This window comes from Carcharhinus amblyrhynchos, chromosome 25 (assembly GCF_965287045.1).
Source record: "Carcharhinus amblyrhynchos chromosome 25, sCarAmb.v2.hapA, whole genome shotgun sequence".
Taxonomy (NCBI): domain Eukaryota; kingdom Metazoa; phylum Chordata; class Chondrichthyes; order Carcharhiniformes; family Carcharhinidae; genus Carcharhinus; species Carcharhinus amblyrhynchos.
Genome location: NC_137348.1, coordinates 41,482,101 through 41,501,555, shown reverse-complemented (window position 1 = coordinate 41,501,555; position 19,455 = coordinate 41,482,101). Strand labels below are relative to the sequence as shown.

The 19,455-nt window shown below is 42.5% G+C and overlaps 1 protein-coding gene across 1 annotated transcript in view; it reads left to right on the top strand.

Moving 5' to 3' along the window:
• Positions 1-19,455, top strand: part of glipr2 (GLI pathogenesis-related 2) — a 125,685-nt gene that overhangs the window by 12,512 nt on the left and 93,718 nt on the right. Inside the window, exons 2-5 of the mRNA XM_080211799.1 lie at positions 893-950; positions 8,204-8,416; positions 14,352-14,429; positions 16,508-16,738. Of these exons, the coding sequence (XP_080067925.1) occupies positions 938-950; positions 8,204-8,416; positions 14,352-14,429; positions 16,508-16,738 (535 nt within the window). The 5' untranslated portion in view covers positions 893-937. The remainder of the gene's footprint in view (positions 1-892; positions 951-8,203; positions 8,417-14,351; positions 14,430-16,507; positions 16,739-19,455) is intronic.

The window sequence follows — 19,455 nt, the reverse complement described above, 5'->3', positions numbered from 1 at the left end:
AACTTTACAGGATTTCTGGTCTCCCCCATAAATAGAAACATGTTTTCTACTTCGACCTTATCAAACCTGTCCATAATTTTAAAGATCGATATTAGTTCAATGCCCAGACTCAAATTTTCTACAGACCTTGTTTAATGATTGATACATGCCCAAAGCCTCCATCCTTGCTTGCAGCTGCTATTCTCCAGTGCTCCTGAAAGTGAGTGCAGTTTGAGCTGGAACACCAAATTCTCACTTGCAACAGAGTGGGCACGGATGAGAGCGAAGAGTTCCGTTCATTATCTAATTTCTGGTATCGTTCATGTAAAATTTTTTGCATTTTTCCCTCTTTTTGCCTCTATATTATTTTTGTAATATGATGCACAGTATTCCAAGTGTAATAACAATGGTTTTATTCAAGTTTTGTATAATCTCTTTACCATTCAATTCTATTCCTCTATAAATGAACTGTGGCGCTTTGTTTGCTTTTTATAGCCTTATTAATCTGTGTTGCTACTTTTAGTGATTGGTATATCTGAAAACCTAGATCCATCTGTTTCTCTAGAAATATGTGGGCTGCTTATTCTACCTACCAAGATGCACAAATTGCCTCCATTGAAATTCATTTGCCAATTACACACCCATTCAGAAAGTTTGGATTGTTTGCAGAACTTGCAAAACTTAAAGAACAGTATTAACCACCCTCCCAGCACTCTGACTTAGTGTTGCGTGCTCGGAATTTAATGTAGCTGTTGATACAATTACTCAGAAAGAGTGGCACTGAAAGTAAAGAGAGGAGGAACTGGTGAAAACATTTTGCAACAAATATGAAATTAGTTGGCGAACATATGGGGAGTATCATTATCACCTGTGCACAGTGCCCTTTGTAAATCCTACTGTTGTTGCCCTGCAGGTTTCACAACCAGTTTGAAGGAGCTCCAGGGAGATCGGAGTCAGCATGGCATATTATGGTAAAGTATGTCCAGCCGGTAACATTGCCAATCTGGGCTGTTTTACTAAAACTATCCTGCCTGAGTTCTTTATTGGATTTCCACTATCCACTGTGTGAAGAAATGACATCACCATTGAATGGCCCAGCTTTATCTTAAGGTTATGTCCCCTTATGCTGCTCTCTCACACCACAGGAAATTATTTCTCTCCATTTACCCCATCAACTCAATCAATCATTCTTAAGCCATAGATTAGACCAGCCCTTAATCTTCTGAAGTCAAGGGAACATAAAACCAGTCTGTATGCTGATGATGCAATGTTGCGTGATTTAGTAACTGAAATCTGGTGGAAAACAGTAGTACAACTTTGTGCAGAGTTGTAACTGATCTGTAAATATACAAGAACTGTTTTTATGACTAACAGTTTATGGTAGCTTAAAGAAATCCCATCTGGATCTCAAATACAAGACAAAACAGTCTGCAGCCTCTCCTTATTGTACAACACTTCAGCCCCATTTCATTCTGGTAAACCTGAGCTGCATTCCCTCTGACAACATATGCTTCCTGTAGTGTGGTGAAGGAGAGTGATACTGAATGGCAGAGTGTTAAGATACCAGATGTACCAGAAACAATCTGGGTCTCATTGTCTAAATTTTGTTTTCTGAAAGAGGAATGAGGGCAATGAATTAGAGTTTAACTGTCCTCATCCATCGGAAACTGGGCATTGGCAATTTAAAAAAGTGATGTGGAGATGCTGGCGTTGGACTGGGGTAAACACAGTAAGAACTCTCCATTCGCCTGACGAAGGGGCAAACCCCAAAAGCTTGCGAGCTTACTATCAAATAAATCGGTTGGACTTAAACCTGATGTTGTCAGACTTCTTACTGAATTTTAAAAAAGCCAGCTATTAACCTGCTTGCAATCCAGTCACTTGATGCCTGATGAGGTAACCACCAGAAATAGGTGGAAGGTTTATAAATGTTGTAAACCAAGTCCTATTACATCAACAGGACCCTGTTACAGTTTATCCAGGGTCTGAATGGAGAGTCCATGGCGGGGCCTTTTTCCATGAGACAGGCAGTGGTCAGCAAATAGTAGATACATGGTCAAGTTGAGTAAGTCTGAAACTTTCTCATGAGGAAACCAGAAGGAGCAGACTGTTCCCCAGACTCTGCTTCCCGAAGTCCCAACCGAAAACCCTTGTGGTCCAGGGCCATGTCATCATTTTCACCTGCCAGCAGTCACATTGCTCCTTCACAACTGTTTCAGGTGGAAAATGAACTGACAACATTTAAATAAAGCCCATATGTCATAACATTTAGGGTGGAATTTTATGAAAAAAATTCGAAGTGCTGAATGAGTGTAAAAACAGGAGAAAATTGCACCAATTATTTGGCCAATCTTCCAGTCACAACCTTACAGCACATAATAAAGAAAAAGAATCCAGATGCCATTCTCACCAGTAAGAGGGGTGGAGCTTAATCTGGTAAAGCTGACTGCTGAGCTCTAGGGGTGCCATTGTGCAGGCGCCTCGATCTCCCAGTGTAGTGAGGGATCTCTGCCGCAACCCCAGCCCTCATGGACATCGGGGTTCACTGCCGATCACTCCCTGTGCCAATCTCCCCCCATCCCACTTCCCCCCCCCCAACCCGGCAATTTCCAGCCCTGCAGAGTTTCACCCACCCTATCCCATCACCACCGCAGACATCGCCTCCCCCCAATCACCACTCTCACCCATCAATCCTCACCCTGCAGAATTCTCTCCCTCCCCTACAGAACTCTCCACACCCCTATCTGTCATCTGTCATGGCTCTACCCCTTCTCAGGCTGCACTCCCTCACTCCCACCCCTCAATCTCTGCCCCACTGGCACTACCCTGACACTGCCAAGGTGCCCACTGAGTAGTGCTAGGTGGGCAGTAGCAGACAGGCACTGCCCAGCCCTGTCCCTAACCACCCAGGGGACTTCAATGGTCTCCAGTCTCACTGGCAAAGCCATCACATCTGGTACTGTCCAGGGCACGATCTTGATTTTTTACCTCTTGCCCTATCTTACCAGCTCGCCACGCCGATCAACCGGTGAGACAAGTTCATAAGATAGCGGCCTTAGGATCAGGTATTTCGGCATTTCATACTCTACCTGAATCCTGCTCTTGGTAAGTGTCACCAATGGTTGCTATGGGACAGTGAACCATGTTTCTACAGGTCAAAAAACAGCACAGGAACAGACCCTTCAGCAAGTCTGTGCCGACAAAGATGCCTCTCTAATCTAATATTTTCTTGCCTCTGTGTGGTCCATATCCCTCCAATCCATGCTACTCATGTATCTATCCAAATGCCTCTTGAAGGTTATTATAGAATCTGCTTCCACCACTTCCTCCACATTCACCAACCTCTGTGTAAAAAACTTGCCCCTTTAAACTTTCCCCCTCCCACTTTCAACCTATGTCTCTGAGTAATTGACCCTTCGACCCTATGAAAAAGACTCTGACTATCCACTCTATCCGAGCCTGTCAAAATCTCTATCAGGTACCATCTCCCCCACCCCCTTCATCTCGAATGAAAACAATCCAAGTTTGTTCAACCTTTCTTCATATTTCGTATCCTCCAAACCAGGCCTTTGATAAGGTACCGCATGGAAGGTTGTTGCATAAGGTTAAATCTCACGGGATCCAGGATGAGATGTCTAAATGGATACAAAATTGGCTTCTTGATAGAGCCTGAGGGTGGTTGTAGAGAGTTGTTTTTCACACTGGAGGCCTGTGACCAGTGGTGTGTCTCAGGGATCAGTGCTGGGTCCACTGTTATTTGTCATTTATATTAATGATTTGGATGAGAATATAGGAGGCATGGTTAGTAAGTTTGCAGATGACACCAAGATTGCTGGCGTAGCGGATAGTGAAGAATTGCAGCAGAACCTTGATCAATTAGGCCAGTGGGCTGACGAGTGGCAGATGGAGTTTAATTTAAACAAATGCGAGGTGATGCATTTTGGTAGATTGAATCAGGGCACGACTTACTCGGTTAATGGTAGGGCATTGGGAAGAGTTACAGAACAAAGATATAGAGGTACGTGTTCATAGCTCCTTGAAAGCGGAGTCATAGGTGGACAGAGTGGTGAAGGGGGCATTTGGCACGCTTGGTTTCAGCGATCAGAACATTGAGTGCAGGAGTTGGAATGTATTGTTGAAGTTGTACAAGACATTGGTGTGGCCAAACTTGAGATATTGTGTGCAATTCTGGTCACCTTATTATAGAAAGGATCTTATTAAACAAGAAAGAGTGCAGACAAGGTTTACTAGGATGCTACCTGGACTTGATGGATTGAGTTATAAGGAGAGGCTGATAAACTGGGACTATTTTCTCTGGAGCATAGGAGGCTGAGGGATGATCTTATAGAGGTCTACAAAATAATGAGGGGCACAGATCAGCTAGATAGTCAAATCTTTTTCCAAAGGTAGGGGAGTCTAAAACTAGAGGGCATTGGTTTAAAATGAGAGGGGAGAGATACAAAAGTGTCCAGAGGGGCAATTTTTTCACACAAAGGGTAGTGAGTATCTGGAACAAGCTGCAGAGATAGTAGTAGAAGTGGGTACAATTTTATCTTTTAAAAAGCATTTAGATAGTTACATGGGTACGATGGGTATAGAGGGATATGGGCCAACTGAGGGCAATTGGGATTAATTTAGGGGTTTTCAAAAAAAGGGCGGAATGGACAAGTTGGAGCAAAGGGCCTGTTTCCATGCTGTAAACTTCTATGGCTCTCTAACATCCTGGTAAATCTCTTGTGCACCCTTTCCAATGCATCAACATCCTTCCTGTAGTGTGGTGACCAGAATTGTACACAAAAACTCCAAATGTGGCCAAAGCAAAGTCTTATCAACTGCAACATGATTTTCCAATTCCTATACTCAACATCCCAACCAATGAAAGCCAGCATGCTTACACCTTCTTGACCACCTTGTTCAGCTGAGTTGCCACCTTCAGGGAACACCTAGATCCCTCTGTATGTTAATATTTCTAAGGACTCTACCACTTACTGTATACTTCCCTTCTGCAATAGACCTTCCAAATCCCAACACCTCATATCTGTCCGGATTACGTTCCATCTGTCATCTTTCAGTCCAGGTCTCCAGCTGATTTATATCCTCCGGCAATCCTCCCCCAATTTTTGTATCATCTGCAAATTTATTAATCAGGCCACCTACATTTTCCTCCACATTATTTATATATATTACAAACAACAGAGGCCCCAGCACTGATCTTTGTGAAACACCGCTGGTCACAGACCTCCAGTTAGAAAAGCACTCTCCCAATGCTACTCTCTGCTTTCTATGCCCAAGCCAGTTTTGTATCCACCTTACCAGCTCACCTCAAATTCCAAATGACTTTACCTTCTGTATCTGCCTGCCATGAGGAACCTTATCGAAGGCTTTACTAAAGTTCATGCATGCAACATCCACTGCCCTGCTTTGGTCAATTTTTCTTACACTTCATCAAAGAACTCAATCAAGTTTGTGAGACACAACCTCCCCTACACAAAACCATGCTGCATATTACAAAAAAGCCTATTCTGTTCTAGATGTGAGTACATCTTGTCCCGAAGAATCTTCTGTAATAGCTTCCCCCCCACTGATGTAAGGCTTACAGGCTTGTAATTCCCCCAGATTGTCTCTTTTGCTCTTCTTAAACAGATACAGCTTTTGGGGCTCTAGCCAATTCTTTCATCTGATTCTGTGTCCATTTCCTTATGCAGTACAGCATTTTTACACTCCTGTATTAGAATATACTCACTATCCTTGGTTGCACCATTTTGGGTGTGTAAATCTATCTGCAGTTTGGTAATGCAGTGTGACTGCTAATAGCTGGCTTTGTCGTACATCTTTTTCCTTTAGGTAGTTAGACCTCTCCATCTCTGCTTAATTTTAATATTTTCAAGCTTCACTTGATGCTCGACTTTTTCGATGGTACTCTTCAACTGTTGAAGATCTTTAATTTGGACCATTGCTTCTTCACTGAAGGAGAGTTTGAGCTTTTCCATGCCTCCAAGTGTGGGCTCCACCCTACACTTGTACAGATCAATAACTTCTAAATTTTCACTCTTGGTTTGATCCAATTTGGAGTTAAGCGTCTCATTCTCCCTGGCTAGGTTTTTGCTGGATGCTTGCAGTTATTGTTGCATGACATCAGCGGGCCTAGTAGAAGAAGCAGATAAATTCACTTCGTTATTACCTTCTTCAACAAAACAATGATTCGCCTCAAAAGAGACAACAAAGACTTCACAATCACTGGCAGTGGAATCAAAGATTAAGGTCACCAACAGATAATTTGCCTCTGCAGTGGCTTCATTCTCTTCCACTCTTTCCAATAAAGAGCAAATTAACGTCTAGAACATCATCTTGCAGGTGGTCACCACCATTCTTGTGCAACTTTTCCCAAAGAGAAGTGAAAGATCTACAATATCCTTGGAGTTGAATAGAATTGTAGTGTCACTTTATTCAGTCATGAAACTATCTGAACACACTGAGCCATCAGGTCCTGTGTTTAGCTTGAATTTGATCAGATGCCCATTTGCTTCAGTGTCAACAGCCAATGCTGTTTTTTTTTCCATACCTTTATTCCTCATTGAAAGATGATTTCCTGGTTGTCACAGTCTTCAATTTCCTGAATGAGAGTTCCTTTAGCAGATTTCTCCTTTTGTCTGATAAACACAGACTTATTGGAATGCATGCCATTTTAAAATGACCTAACCAGCCACAGCCACGGCACTGCACAATTTGGGCAGGCCATCTATTGTTCCAGCCTGTTTGTTGATCTTCTTCCTGCCACAGTGGGAACATTGGAAAATGGCTGTTGGCTCCTTTTCAGGACATTTCACTGATTGCTGTCTTGTTATACTTTCAGTGTTACAATTCACAAATTGAACAACTTCTTAGGAAATTTCACCCTCTCAATGACACTATTTTTAAAAAGAATGAAGTATGAGTCAAAAGCTCCAATGACATCCTCATAGGATGCTATCTCTTTGTTCATCTTCTGTCTGGCTAGCACATCTTCTGCTACGCTCCCAGCAGCAGGTAGCAAAGTGCTAATTTGGAGTGTGATTTTATCTGCCATTCATGCCACACTTCCGCTGCAGTGAGGTGATAAGATTCTGGCCTTGATCTATTTTCTCTTTACTAGCAAGATTTGAAGCACTGTGACAAAATGGCTTTGTCAATTATGTGGAGATGCCGGCATTGGACTGGGGTAAACACAGTAAGAAGTCTTGGTTGGACTTTAACCTGGTGTTGTGAGACTTCTTACTTTGTCAATTATAGCACTGATTAGCCTGTCTGGCACCCTCAATATTTTGGAATTATTCTGATAGGGAAAAGATAGTAGCTATTTCTCAACCTTATTTGTTATTTTTCCCCACACTGCTTATCTTGCTAGTCGCTGGATTGATGCATTATTTTGTCATTTCCAGTGTGTTTACTGGATTGGCTGCAAAGTTCTTCAACCACTGAGCTGCATTGTTGCTGGGATTGCAGGTTTTCCTGTCATTTTCTACTGTTTCCCTGTGGGTGTAGTCACAGCTGCGTCCAACTGTTATCATGGTCTTATCTTGAGATTCGTCAGCTTCTTACTTTACCAGGGACTTGGCTGGGGGAAATGGACTTTTGTTGAAAACACATTTATTTACATATTAACTATTTACAAATACTAAGTAAGGTCATGATATAACTCAGGCTACTCTCTAAAATTCTTCTTAGTCATCTCTCAGTGAAAGGCATCATTGTGACATAGGTCCTTACGCAAATGCTCAGGTACTTTTATTAAAGTTAATGTTTTATTCTACAGTACCTGTCAGGGAAATAATAGCACATCCTGTCAAGTTGGTAGTTCACAGAATCATAGAGTGCAAAAGGAGGTCATTCAGCCATTCAGTCATTCTTTAAAGTAGTAAAATGTCCCAAAGTACTTTACAGGAGCATTTTCAATGAAATTTTACAAAAGTTAGTGCAGCGAGATATTAGGGCAGGTGACCAAAAGTTTGTTAGGTGTTATGGAGCATCTGAAAGCAGGAGAGAAAGTTAACGTGGAGATGTTTAGAGAGGGAATTTCAGAGTTTCGCTAAAGAATTTCATTGTAAAGATAGAACTCTAGACATGCCCACATTTCCCAGACAGAGAAAGAGATGTTGTGCTGCCTCAGTTTGAGATCCCTCACTTGACAGGCTATCCAGTTCTGAGTAACAGTAATTTTACTAAGATCTCTTTCTTTCGGGTGAAGGTTCTGGAAGTTTTACTACGCAGCTGCTGAAATCTCTGAATGAATATCGGGCAAAGCATGGAGCTGGACCGTTAACTCTGAACCCGATAATCAGCGAGAAGGCTGAGAAGTGGGCAAAGCATCTGGTAAGCTCCAGAACATTGCAGCACAGTGACACACCTTATGGGGAGAACATCTGGTGTCAGCAAGGCCATGGAAGCCCGCAGGTTACAGGTACGTCACATCACAGCCTGAAACACTGACACATTGATTAACATCAGTCGGCAGATATATACTAAGTCTGGATATCACAAGATAACCCCATCAAGTTTGTTCCTTCCACAGCTAGCGTGTACTTTGGCCTGTCCTTAATTCAACCAACTGAAACTCCTGCTGATTTTTCTCTGCCTGCAAGTAAATCCAGGACATTTACTCAATTTGCCTTTTTTGTTCTTTGTTCCTTGCATAACATTTTATTGGGCCTTCGACTCATGAACTATCATAATAAAATAGTTCTGGAACTTGGGCTCCCAGGTTCTAATGGACTTCATTGTCTTAAAAGAAGTGGCTAGTGAGATAGTTGATACATTGATTTTAATTTTCTAAAACTCCCTAGATTTGAAAAAAAGTCCTATTAGATTGAAAGATAGAAGATGCTATGACTCTATTCAAAAAAGAAGGGAGATAGAAAGTGGGAAACTACCAGCCAGTTAGCTTCACGTCTGTCTTAGGGAAAATGTTAGAAGCTATTATTAAAGAAGATAAAGCACAGCAGTTGGATGAAATTCAAGATAATCAGGGAGTTTCAACATGGTTAGTGAAAGGAAAATCATGTTTAACCGACTTATTGGATTTTTTTGCAGAAGTCACATATGCTGAGGATAAAGGGGAACCAATAGATGTACTGTATTTAGATTTCCATAAGGTTTTTGATAATGTACCACATCAAAGGTTATTGCTGAAAATAAAAGCTTATTGTATAGGGGTTAACATACTGGCATGGATGGAAGATTAGCTAATTAACAGGACACAGAGTTCAGATAATGGGTTTTCTTCAGGTTGGCAAGATGCAACAAGTGGTGTGCCACAGGGATTATGCTGGGATCTAAAATGTCTATAATTCATATAAATCACTTGGAGGAAGGGATAGATGGGACGGGTGCCAAATTTGCTGATGACGCAAAAATAGGTAGGGAGGTAAGTTGTGAACAAGAGGATACAAAAATATATAGACAGGTTAAGTTAGTGGCAAAGATCTAGAAAGTGGAGTACAACGTGGGAAAATGTGAAATTGTTCATTTGGTAGGAAGAAGAAAAAGCAAAGCATATTCTGCATTCCTTATTGATCTTCTCCACTTTACTGCTTGCTGTTTGCTAATTTTTGGATTGGTGTGTGGCATGAGCCCATTATATCTAAGAGCAATGACATCTCTCTGAGAGTGGTGATCACAGGGGATAGGTTCAGGGTTGCTGGCCAACACCTTCAATGAACTTGACCTGAATATATGGTTAGGAACTGGTCCAATGATTGACCTGAAACAGTGGGTGGGATGTTCTGACCTTGCTCGCCACAAAACTGGAAAATCCCACCCAAGGTCAACAGAATTTCGCATGGTCCACCCTCACCCACTACAACTTGTGTGGCTGGCAGGATGGGAAAACTCTGTCCTTTAACTGTTTCATGCACTAAGTCATCCAGTTCCCTTTGCAGCTCAGAGCTCTGCAGTCTCTCACCATTTAAGAACATAAGAACATAAGAAATAGGAGCAGGAGTAGGCCATCTAGCCCTTCGAGCCTGCCCCGCCATTCAATAAGATCATGGCTGATCTGTCGTGGCTCAGTTCCACATTCCCGCCCTCTCCCCATAACCCTTAATCCCCTCCACGGGAATGTGGAACTGAGCTACGACAGATCAGCCATGATCTTATTGAATGGCGGGGCAGGCTCGAAGGGCTAGATGGCCTACTCCTGCTCCTATTTCTTATGTTCTTATGTTCTTAAATGGTGAGAGACTGCAGAGCTCTGAGCTGCAAAGGGAACTGGATGACTTAGTGCATGAAACAGAGTTAAAGGACAGAGTTTTCCCATCCTGCCAGCCACACAAGTTGTAGTGGGTGAGGGTGGACCATGCGAAATTCTGTTGACCTTGGGTGGGATTTTCCAGTTTTGTGGCGAGCAAGGTCAGAACATCCCACCCACTGTTTCAGGTCAATCATTGGACCAGTTCCTAACCATATATTCAGGTCAAGTTCATTGAAGGTGTTGGCCAGCAACCCTGAACCTATCCCCTGTGATCACCACTCTCAGAGAGATGTCATTGCTCTTAGATATAATGGGCTCATGCCACACACCAATCCAAAAATTAGCAAACAGCAAGCAGTAAAGTGGAGAAGATCAATAAGGAATGCTAAGAGAGTAATTTTAAAATTGTGTGCCCTTGTTCTGGACTCCACTGTAACTTAAGTAAATATAATTAAGCTTATCTTTTTCAGCAGCTGAGGTGAATGCAGAAAAACTGAGCAGAACATGGGTGGTACAGGTTTCTGTGACCTGATGTCACATTTGGCCCATAAACAAGCATCAAACCACTAATTAGTGATATTTAAGGAGTCTAACACCTGTTTCAGACAGGTGACTTTGAGGCTTTAAGTAAAGGTTGGGACGCTCCCCCAAAATCCATCCTCCACTGCTCATCACTAGTGCCTGCTAAACACAGTCTTCCAAAGAATGTACAATGCAGAAATATGCCATTCAGCCCAACAAGTTATTAGCCATATTTATGTACCACACAGGCCTCTTCCCAACTTATTCATCTTAATTCTTTAAGCATTATCCTTTTTTCATTCCATATTCTCACCATTCCATATTGAAATATGTCCCAGTTACAGAACAAGTTTACTTCAATTTCAGCTATTGTCTCCACTGATCTTTCTTGCTGCTCTTTTTTAAGCAGCAAAAAAATGCTGCTTAAAAATCACATCAGTCTCTGTTGATGGAAAATTAAATAAAGTCAGAAGTTTGTGCACAATAACTTCAATTATCAATCCTTCCAATGAAGAATTCAGAAGGAAACAGGAATCACCTTCATTGGGCCCTTATGAGTTCTATGTTCTTGATTGATTCTCGATCCAAATGGTTACTTCCCAGTTAATGTCAATTGCTCACATTTGGCCCATATTCTTCTAATCCTTTCCCATCCATGTACCTATCCAAATGCTCTTTAAATGTTGCTATTGTACCTGCCTCAACCACTTTCTCTGGCATCTCGTTCCATATAAGCACCACCCACTTGCGTGAAGATGTTGCCCCTCAGGTCCCTTTCAAATCTTTCCCCTCTCACCTTAAACCTATGCCCTTTAGTTTTCAATTCCTCTTCCCTGGGAAAAAAAAACTACATGCAACCATCCTTTCTATGCATGATTTTATATACTTCAATAAGGTCACCCGTCATTCTCCTACATTCCAAGGAATAAAGTCCTATCCTGGCCAACCTTCCAATAACTCATGCCCACTCGTCCTGGCAACTTCCTTGTAAATCTTCTTTGCACTCTTTCCAGTTTATCAATGTCTTTCCTACAACAGGGTGACCAAAACTGTACACAATACTCCAAGTGCGGCCTCACCAACGACTTATACAGCTATAACTCCTACACCCAAAGCCCCGGCTGATGAAGGCCAGTGTGCTAAACGCATTCTTCACCACCCTGTCTACCTTTCAATAAACTATGTACTTGTACTCCAAGGTCCCTCTGTTTCTCAATATGCCCCAGGGCCCTACCATTCAGTATATAAGTCTTATCGTGGTTTGACTTTTTAAAATGCAACACCTCATACTTATCCCTATGGAAATCCATTTGCCAATACTCGGCTGACTTCCTGTACTGATCAAGATCCACCTGTAATTTGTGACAATCTTCTTCACTATCAGTAATACCTCCTAATTTAGTTCCATCTGCAAACAAACCATGCCTTGTACATTCACATCCAAATCATTTATATAGATAATAAATAACAAGGGTCTCAGCACTGACCCCTGAGACACACCACTAGTCATTTTTCTCACTTTTTCAGTTGGTTTTCCTGAGGCCTGGAAAACTCAACCAGCCAGAGTTGAATTTAAAATGATGGTTAAATATGAAGAAAGCAGTTTCATTGCAGTATTTAATTTTCCAATATGCCTCCTTGGAGCGGACATGTCACCCACTCCCTGTCCTGCATAAAATTGCAAGTGGGTGGGTTGAGGGAGGGATTTTTGCATTTAAACATTTAATTTCCCACCCAACTAAGTGTCCACCCAATTTTGGGGTAAAAACTTGATTGACTCTAAACGATTCTCTGATACCAGTGTTAGGCTGACAAGGATGTAGTTACTGGAGTTATTTCCAACAAACCATTTTCTAAAGAGGGGTGTATAATTTGCAATCCTCCAGTCTTCTGGCATCATTCCCATATCTAAGGATTGGTAGAATGTGGCCAAAGCTTCCACAAATTTTATCATTACTTCCCTCTATAACTTGGGAAGCATCACATCCAGACCACATGACTTTTCTATATTGAGGACAGTTAACCTTTAAAGTAGACCTTCATTATCCATTTCACCCTGCCCAATATTGCTATTACCTCCTCCTTTATTGCTACATTCTCTGGCAAAGACAAGTTCCAAGTACTCATTTAGTAAATCAGCCAGGTCCTCTGCCTCCAAAAGGAGTACTTCTTTTTTCCATAATCAGTTTCACCCTTCCTTTGACCACTCTTTTATTCTTTGCATGTTTGCATGAAGGATTTTTCCATTTGCATTCATGATAGCCAGTAACCTGTTCTCATATTCTTATATTCACATTGAAGACACACCACTATTACCCCACCCTTGCCCTACTGAGTTGTGTGATGCTGCTCCAATGTTCAGAGCAAATCTAGCAACTTAAAACTGGACATCCATGAGGTGATGCAGGTCATCAGCAGCAGGATAATTGTATTCAACCACAATCAGTAATCTCATGACCCACCATCTCCCTCTCTCCACTATTATCATCAAGCCAAAGGATCAACTCTGGTTCAATGAGGAGTGTAGGACAGCATGTCAGGAGCAGCACCAAGCATACCTAAAAACAAGGTATTAACTATGGTGAAACTATGACACAAGGTTATATACAGTCTGAACAGTGGAAGCAGCACGTGACAGACGGAGCTTGATGATCTCAGACCAGCAGGTCAGACCAAAACTCAACAGTCACAGCACATCTAGTCGGGAATGTTGCTGGACAATTAATCAACTAACCAGAGAGGAGGCTCCATAAATATTCATTCTTCCTTTTAAATCCATGACATCTAATACTGAGAAGGACAATGGCAGTAGATCCATAGGAAGACCATCACCTGCCAGTTTCCTTCCAAGCCACCCACTATTGTAATTTAGAACCATATTGCTGTCACTGGGTCAGAATCCTAGCACTTCCGCCCTAACAGTGCAGCATGTGTACCTACACCACTCAGACTGCAGCGGTTTAAGAAAGCAGCCTACCACCACCTTCTCAAGACCATTTGATGTGCACCTCATCCTCACCCCATCAACTTAAACATTCACACCCTCCATCACCAACATACAGTGGAGTGGTGTGCATTAGCTACAAGATGCACCGCAGCAACTTGTTAAGGATTGTTTGACAGCACCTTCCAAACATGTGACCCCAATTATATGTCTGACTCTGACATTTGCCCAAATGGAGGTCGATTACATGTTTAGGGTAGGCTTCTGCAGGAGCTCCACTCTACAGAGTGAGTGAGTGCCAAGGGCAAACGACAGGTTCTGTTGCAGCCATCCTAGAGAAGCTGCACCATGATTCTATGTTTCTATACTTGGAGCGAATGGAATCAAAGGTTATGGGGAAAAAGCAGGATTAGGCTATTGAGCTGGATGATCAGCCATGATCGTAATGAATGGTGGAGCAGGCTCGAAGGGTCAAATGGCCTCTTCCTGCTCCTATCTTCTACGTTTCCAAGACAAATTAACTAGCTCCAAATGAACTGTAAAGCAGCAAAGCCAATAATGTTGTTAGACCTCAGGGGAACTCCTCAGAACACAATCCAGCTTTCTAATGGCTTTCCCTTCAATTATATTTTGAAGAGACTAATTGCCTTTCTGTTTCTGTCAATATTTCAATTTTCACAGGGCAGGAAGTTGCTGATTCCTGGTATGATGAAATCAAACATTACAATTTCTCTTCTCCTGGATTTCAGAAGAATTGTGGTAATTTTATTTTCAATAATCCAATGTATAATTGGTTCTGGGTCTATTGAGGAAAGGAACAGCAGTAAGTCTGAAAAGGTGATCCTAGTCCAATTATTGCAGCCATGGATGGATCCTCATTAAGTTTTTAAGTTTATTTATTAGTGTCACAAGAAGGTTTACATTAACACTGCAATGAAGTTATTGTGAAAATCCCCTAGTACAGAAACCAGGGAACAATGAGCACAGTGAGGTGGGGATGCAGTGATAATAGGGATGTGGAGATTAAAGGGATGTAGGTATGGAAGGGGGTTGCGAGGGGATCACATGGGGATGGAGTGGAGAGAGGATGATGTTGGAGTGGGGAAAGTAGGGGATGGGTAAGGACAGGGAGGGGGTGGGGATGGGGTTGGGAGAAGATGAGGAATAGGGAGGAGATGGGGAGTTGATGGGATGAGGTACAAGTAGGGAATGGGATGAGATGAAGAAGGACATGGGGAGTGGAAGAGATGGAGATGGGGAGGGAATGGGGAGAAGTTTTATTACCCAATTACTTCATTGATTTCCTCATTTTGTTTTGACTGATGATGCCCTCTGGTAACCTTAGTGACAAAACTTTATGCTGTTCATGTACAATACACAAGAACATTTTAATATTGTTTTGTGTTTGGGTGAAGTTTCTAACTGGACATTTGAACTAACCAGCATAATTGTGAGGGATGGATATGGGAGGGAGACAGAATTTTCCCAGTTTAGAGGAACAGAAAATTACAAAAAATACCATTTGACCAGTATTTAGATGCATTCCTGCCTCTTTCCATCTTTGTCAAGCATGGGTTGTGAGTGGAGTCACGAAACGCCTTGGCTGCGTCAAGAAGTCAATTAAAACCATCAAATGGCCAACTGTGAGAGATTTTGCACTTAGTTATCCCCTATCCCAACAGGGGAGCAGTTCTGTATTATATCACAACACAGCAGTTAAGAGAAGGTGGAAAAAGTACAGGTGCTTCTTCATTGTAACTTACAAATAGAAAGACTTTGATCAGATACACTGAAGAACTAATTTTCTGTTAGGGAGAATGCTGGGTGTTGAGATAAATGGCCAGCCATGATCATGTTCAATGGCAGAGCATGCTTGAAGGGCCGAATGGCTTATTCCTGCTCCTTTTTTTTAATGTTTCCGTGCTTCTTCTCCAGATATGCAGCACGGCAGTTCAACGGTTAGCACTGCTGCCATCAGGGATCCAGATTCAATTCCTGCTTTGGGTGACTTTCTGTGTGGAGTTTGCATATTCTCCCCGTGTCTACGTGGGTTTTCTCAGAGTGCTTTGGTTTCCTCCCATAGACCAAAGATGTGTGGGTTTGATGGATTAGCCATGGTTATACAAGGATAAGGTGGAATGGTTGACTGGGTAAGATGCTGTGTCAGAGAGTTGGTGCAGACTCAATGGGCTGAACGGCCTCCATTTGCACTGTAGGGATTCTATGACTCAATAGTCAGATTAGATGTTGCTGTGTAAAATGCTCCTTCAGTCAGAGTGCAATCGTTACATGAAATGTGATTGCCAGCTCCTTGGAAATCACTTCACATGTCGAATACTTCATCCACCTTCAGCTGTACTTCCCTATTGTCAGCCTTCAGAGTAGCAAGGGAGCAGCTCCATTGTCAACCTTCAGCTGGACCTCCCGGTAAGAGTGAAAGACTGGGAGATTGGGGAGGTGCAGCCCTCCTGGGTTCCATCAGCGTTTTTGTGTGTGCCATAATCTAAAACTGGAAGTGCTGGTGAGCTTCTCTGCATCAGGCCATGGTCCATTTAAACAGAAATCTTTCCTCTGACAAGCCTGGCAAGCCTCCTTTATTGGTCAGTAAGCCCAGGGGTGGACTCTTGATTAATCACATTCCAGTAAGCACAACTGGAAGGTTCACTATTCTTAAAATCAGATTCGCAATCCAAAATTGTCCCTATCCTCCACCAAAAAGGCAGCTCCGTCCCGTAAGACGTGGGTTCTATGGAAGATACAACTCATGAACATTACTGAATGAAGAAGTTGTGGAGCCTGTACTCTTTGTAAATTGCCTGATTGTTGTTCCTCTACAGGTCATTTCACACAGTTGGTTTGGAAAGAATCCAAGGAGATTGGAGTTGGCCTGGCATCTGATGGCAAAGGTCTCACCATTGTGGTGGCTCAGTTTGACCCAGCGGGAAACATCACCAACCCAGGCTACTTTGCCAAAAATGTCCTGCCTGTCGGCAGCAAGGTGAAGGAGAGCGCAGGTGGGTCAGCACAAGGAGAGAGCAACAAAACTTCAGGAACGAGCAGAGTGCCAGGTATGGATTCTGTTATCTGAGAAACACTCACAGTTCTTAAATAATCTTGACCTAATAAAACAATCCCCTTGGAGAAGAAAGGTTGCCCTGAGTATTTCTCCTGTAACCATACCATAAATCACCATATTCACAAATAATTAAATGTAGATAAATATTTATATGTTAGATGATGCCAGGAAATTTGCCAAGATTAGAGTTTTTTTTTATTTCACAGGATGTGAGCTTCGCTGGCTAGGCCAGCATTCATTGCCCATGCATTATTGCTCTTCAGAAGGTGGTGTTGAGCTGCCTTCTTTAATTGCTGCCAGCCATGCGGTGTAAGTACATCCACAGTGCTCTGCAATCCCAGGGTGTTCTGGGATTTTGACCCAATGACAGTGAAGGAACTGGGATATATTTTCAAGATGTGGGTATGCCGGCATTGGACTGGCGTAAACACGGTAAAAAGTCTGACAACACCAGGTTTTAGTCCAACCGATTTATTTGATAATATACTCACTAGCTTTCGGGTTAGTCCCTTCGTCAGGTGAATGGAGAGTTCTGGCCTCAGACAGAGCATATAAAGCACAGACAGTTTAGAGATTACTGATTAGAATGCGAATCCTTACACCTAACCTGCTGTTCAAGACCTGAAGTGGCTGACAATGTGAGTGGAAGGAGCACTGATCACAGGTTACAGAGATGTGTAATGTCTCCAGACAGTACAGTAAGTGAGGTTTTGCAAACCCAGGCAAGTCACGGGGGTTACAGATAGTGCGACATGAACCCAAGATCCCTGTTGAGACCGTCCTCATGTGTGCGGAACTTGGCTATCAGTCTCTGTTCAGCGACTCTGTGACTGATAGCCAAGTTCCGCACACATGAGGACGGTCTCAACAGGGATCTTGGGTTCATGTCGCACTATCTGTAACCCCCGTGACTTGCCTGGGTTTGCAAAACCTCACTTACTGTACTGTCTGGAGACAATACACATCTCTGTAACCTGTGATCAGTGCTCCTTCCACTCACATTGTCAGCCACTTCAGGTCTTGAACAGCAGGTTAGGTGTAAGGATTCGCATTCTAATCAGTAATCTCTAAACTGTCTGTGCTTTATATGCTCTGTCTGAGGCCAGAACTCTCCATTCACCTGATGAAGGGACTAACCTGAAAGCTTGTGAGTCTATTATCAAATAAATCAGTTGGACTAAAACCTGGTGTTGTCAGACTTTTTAATATACTTTCAAGTCAGGATCATGAGTGGCTTGCAGGGGAGTTTTCAATTTTTTTCCCATGCTTCTGACCTTCTAGATGGTAACAGTCATGGGTTTGGAAGGTGCTACCTAAGGAACCTTGGTGAGTTCCTGCAGCGCCTCTTGTAGATCTTACAGACTGTTGCCACTGTGGACCAATGAGGTAGGGAGTGAATGTTTGTGGAAGCAATCAAGTGGCTGCTTTGTCCTGGATGGTAATGAGCTTCTTGAGTGTTGTTGGAACTGCATTCATCTAGGCAATGAGAAAATATTCCATCACACTCATGACTTGTGCCATACAGGTTGGACAGGCTTTGGGGAGTCAGAAAATGAGCTGATGCTGCAGGATTTCTAGCCTCTGACATGCTTTTGTTGCCACAGCATCTGTATGGCTAGTTCAGTTCAGTTTCTGGCCAAAGGTAATCTTCAGGATGTTGATTATGGAGGATTCAGTGATGGTGATGCCATTGAACATCAAAGGGCAATGCTTAGATTCTCTCTTGTTGGAAGTGGACATGGTCAAATGGCACCTGTGTGGCACAAATGTTACTGCCGTTTGTCAGTCCAAGCCTGATATTGTCCAGGTCATGTTGGATATGGACTGCTTCACTATCTGAGTTATGGTGAATGCTGTAACCATTGTGCAATCATCAGCGAACATCCCCATTACTGATCTTTTGATGAAAGGAATGTCATTGATGTCGCAGCTGAAGAAGGTTGGGCTTAGGACAGCACCTTGAGAAAATCCTATAATGATGTCCTTGAGCTGAGCTGACTAATCTCCAATGACCACAACCATCTTTTTTTCAGCTAAGTATGACTCCAAACAAAGGACAGTTTTCACCCTGACTTCAGTTTTGCTTGAGCTCCTTGATGCTACCTTTGGCCAAAAGCAGCTTTGGAGTCAAGGGCAGTTACTCTTACCTCATGTCTGGTGTTCAGCTCATTTGTCCATGTTTGAACAAAGTCTGTAGTGATCCTTACTCTGAGATTGTGCTCTCTGGTCCTAGACTCTCCCACAAAGTGAAAAACTTCTCAGTATCTACCCTGTCAAGCTCCCTGAGAATTTTATATGTCTCAAAAAAGGTCATCTCTCATTCTTCTAAACTTCAATGAGTATCGATCGAACCAACTCAACATTTCCTTATAAGAAAATTTTGCCATATCTAGGATCAGCCCAGTGAACCTTCTATTGCTAAGCAAGTGCCACTTAATAGTATGATTGATGACCCCTTCCATCACTTTACTGATGATGAAGAATGGACTGAAGAGGTGGTAACTGGCTGGTTGGATTTGTCCTGCTTTTTGTGTACAGGATATATTGGACAATTTTCCAATTTGGTGGGTACATGCCAGTGTTGTAGCTTTACTGGAACAGCTTGGATAGGGGAGCAGCCAGTTCTGGATTATAAATCTTAAGTATTATTGTTGTAGTATTGTCAGAGCCCATAGACATTGCAGTGTGCAATGCCTTTAGCCATTTCTT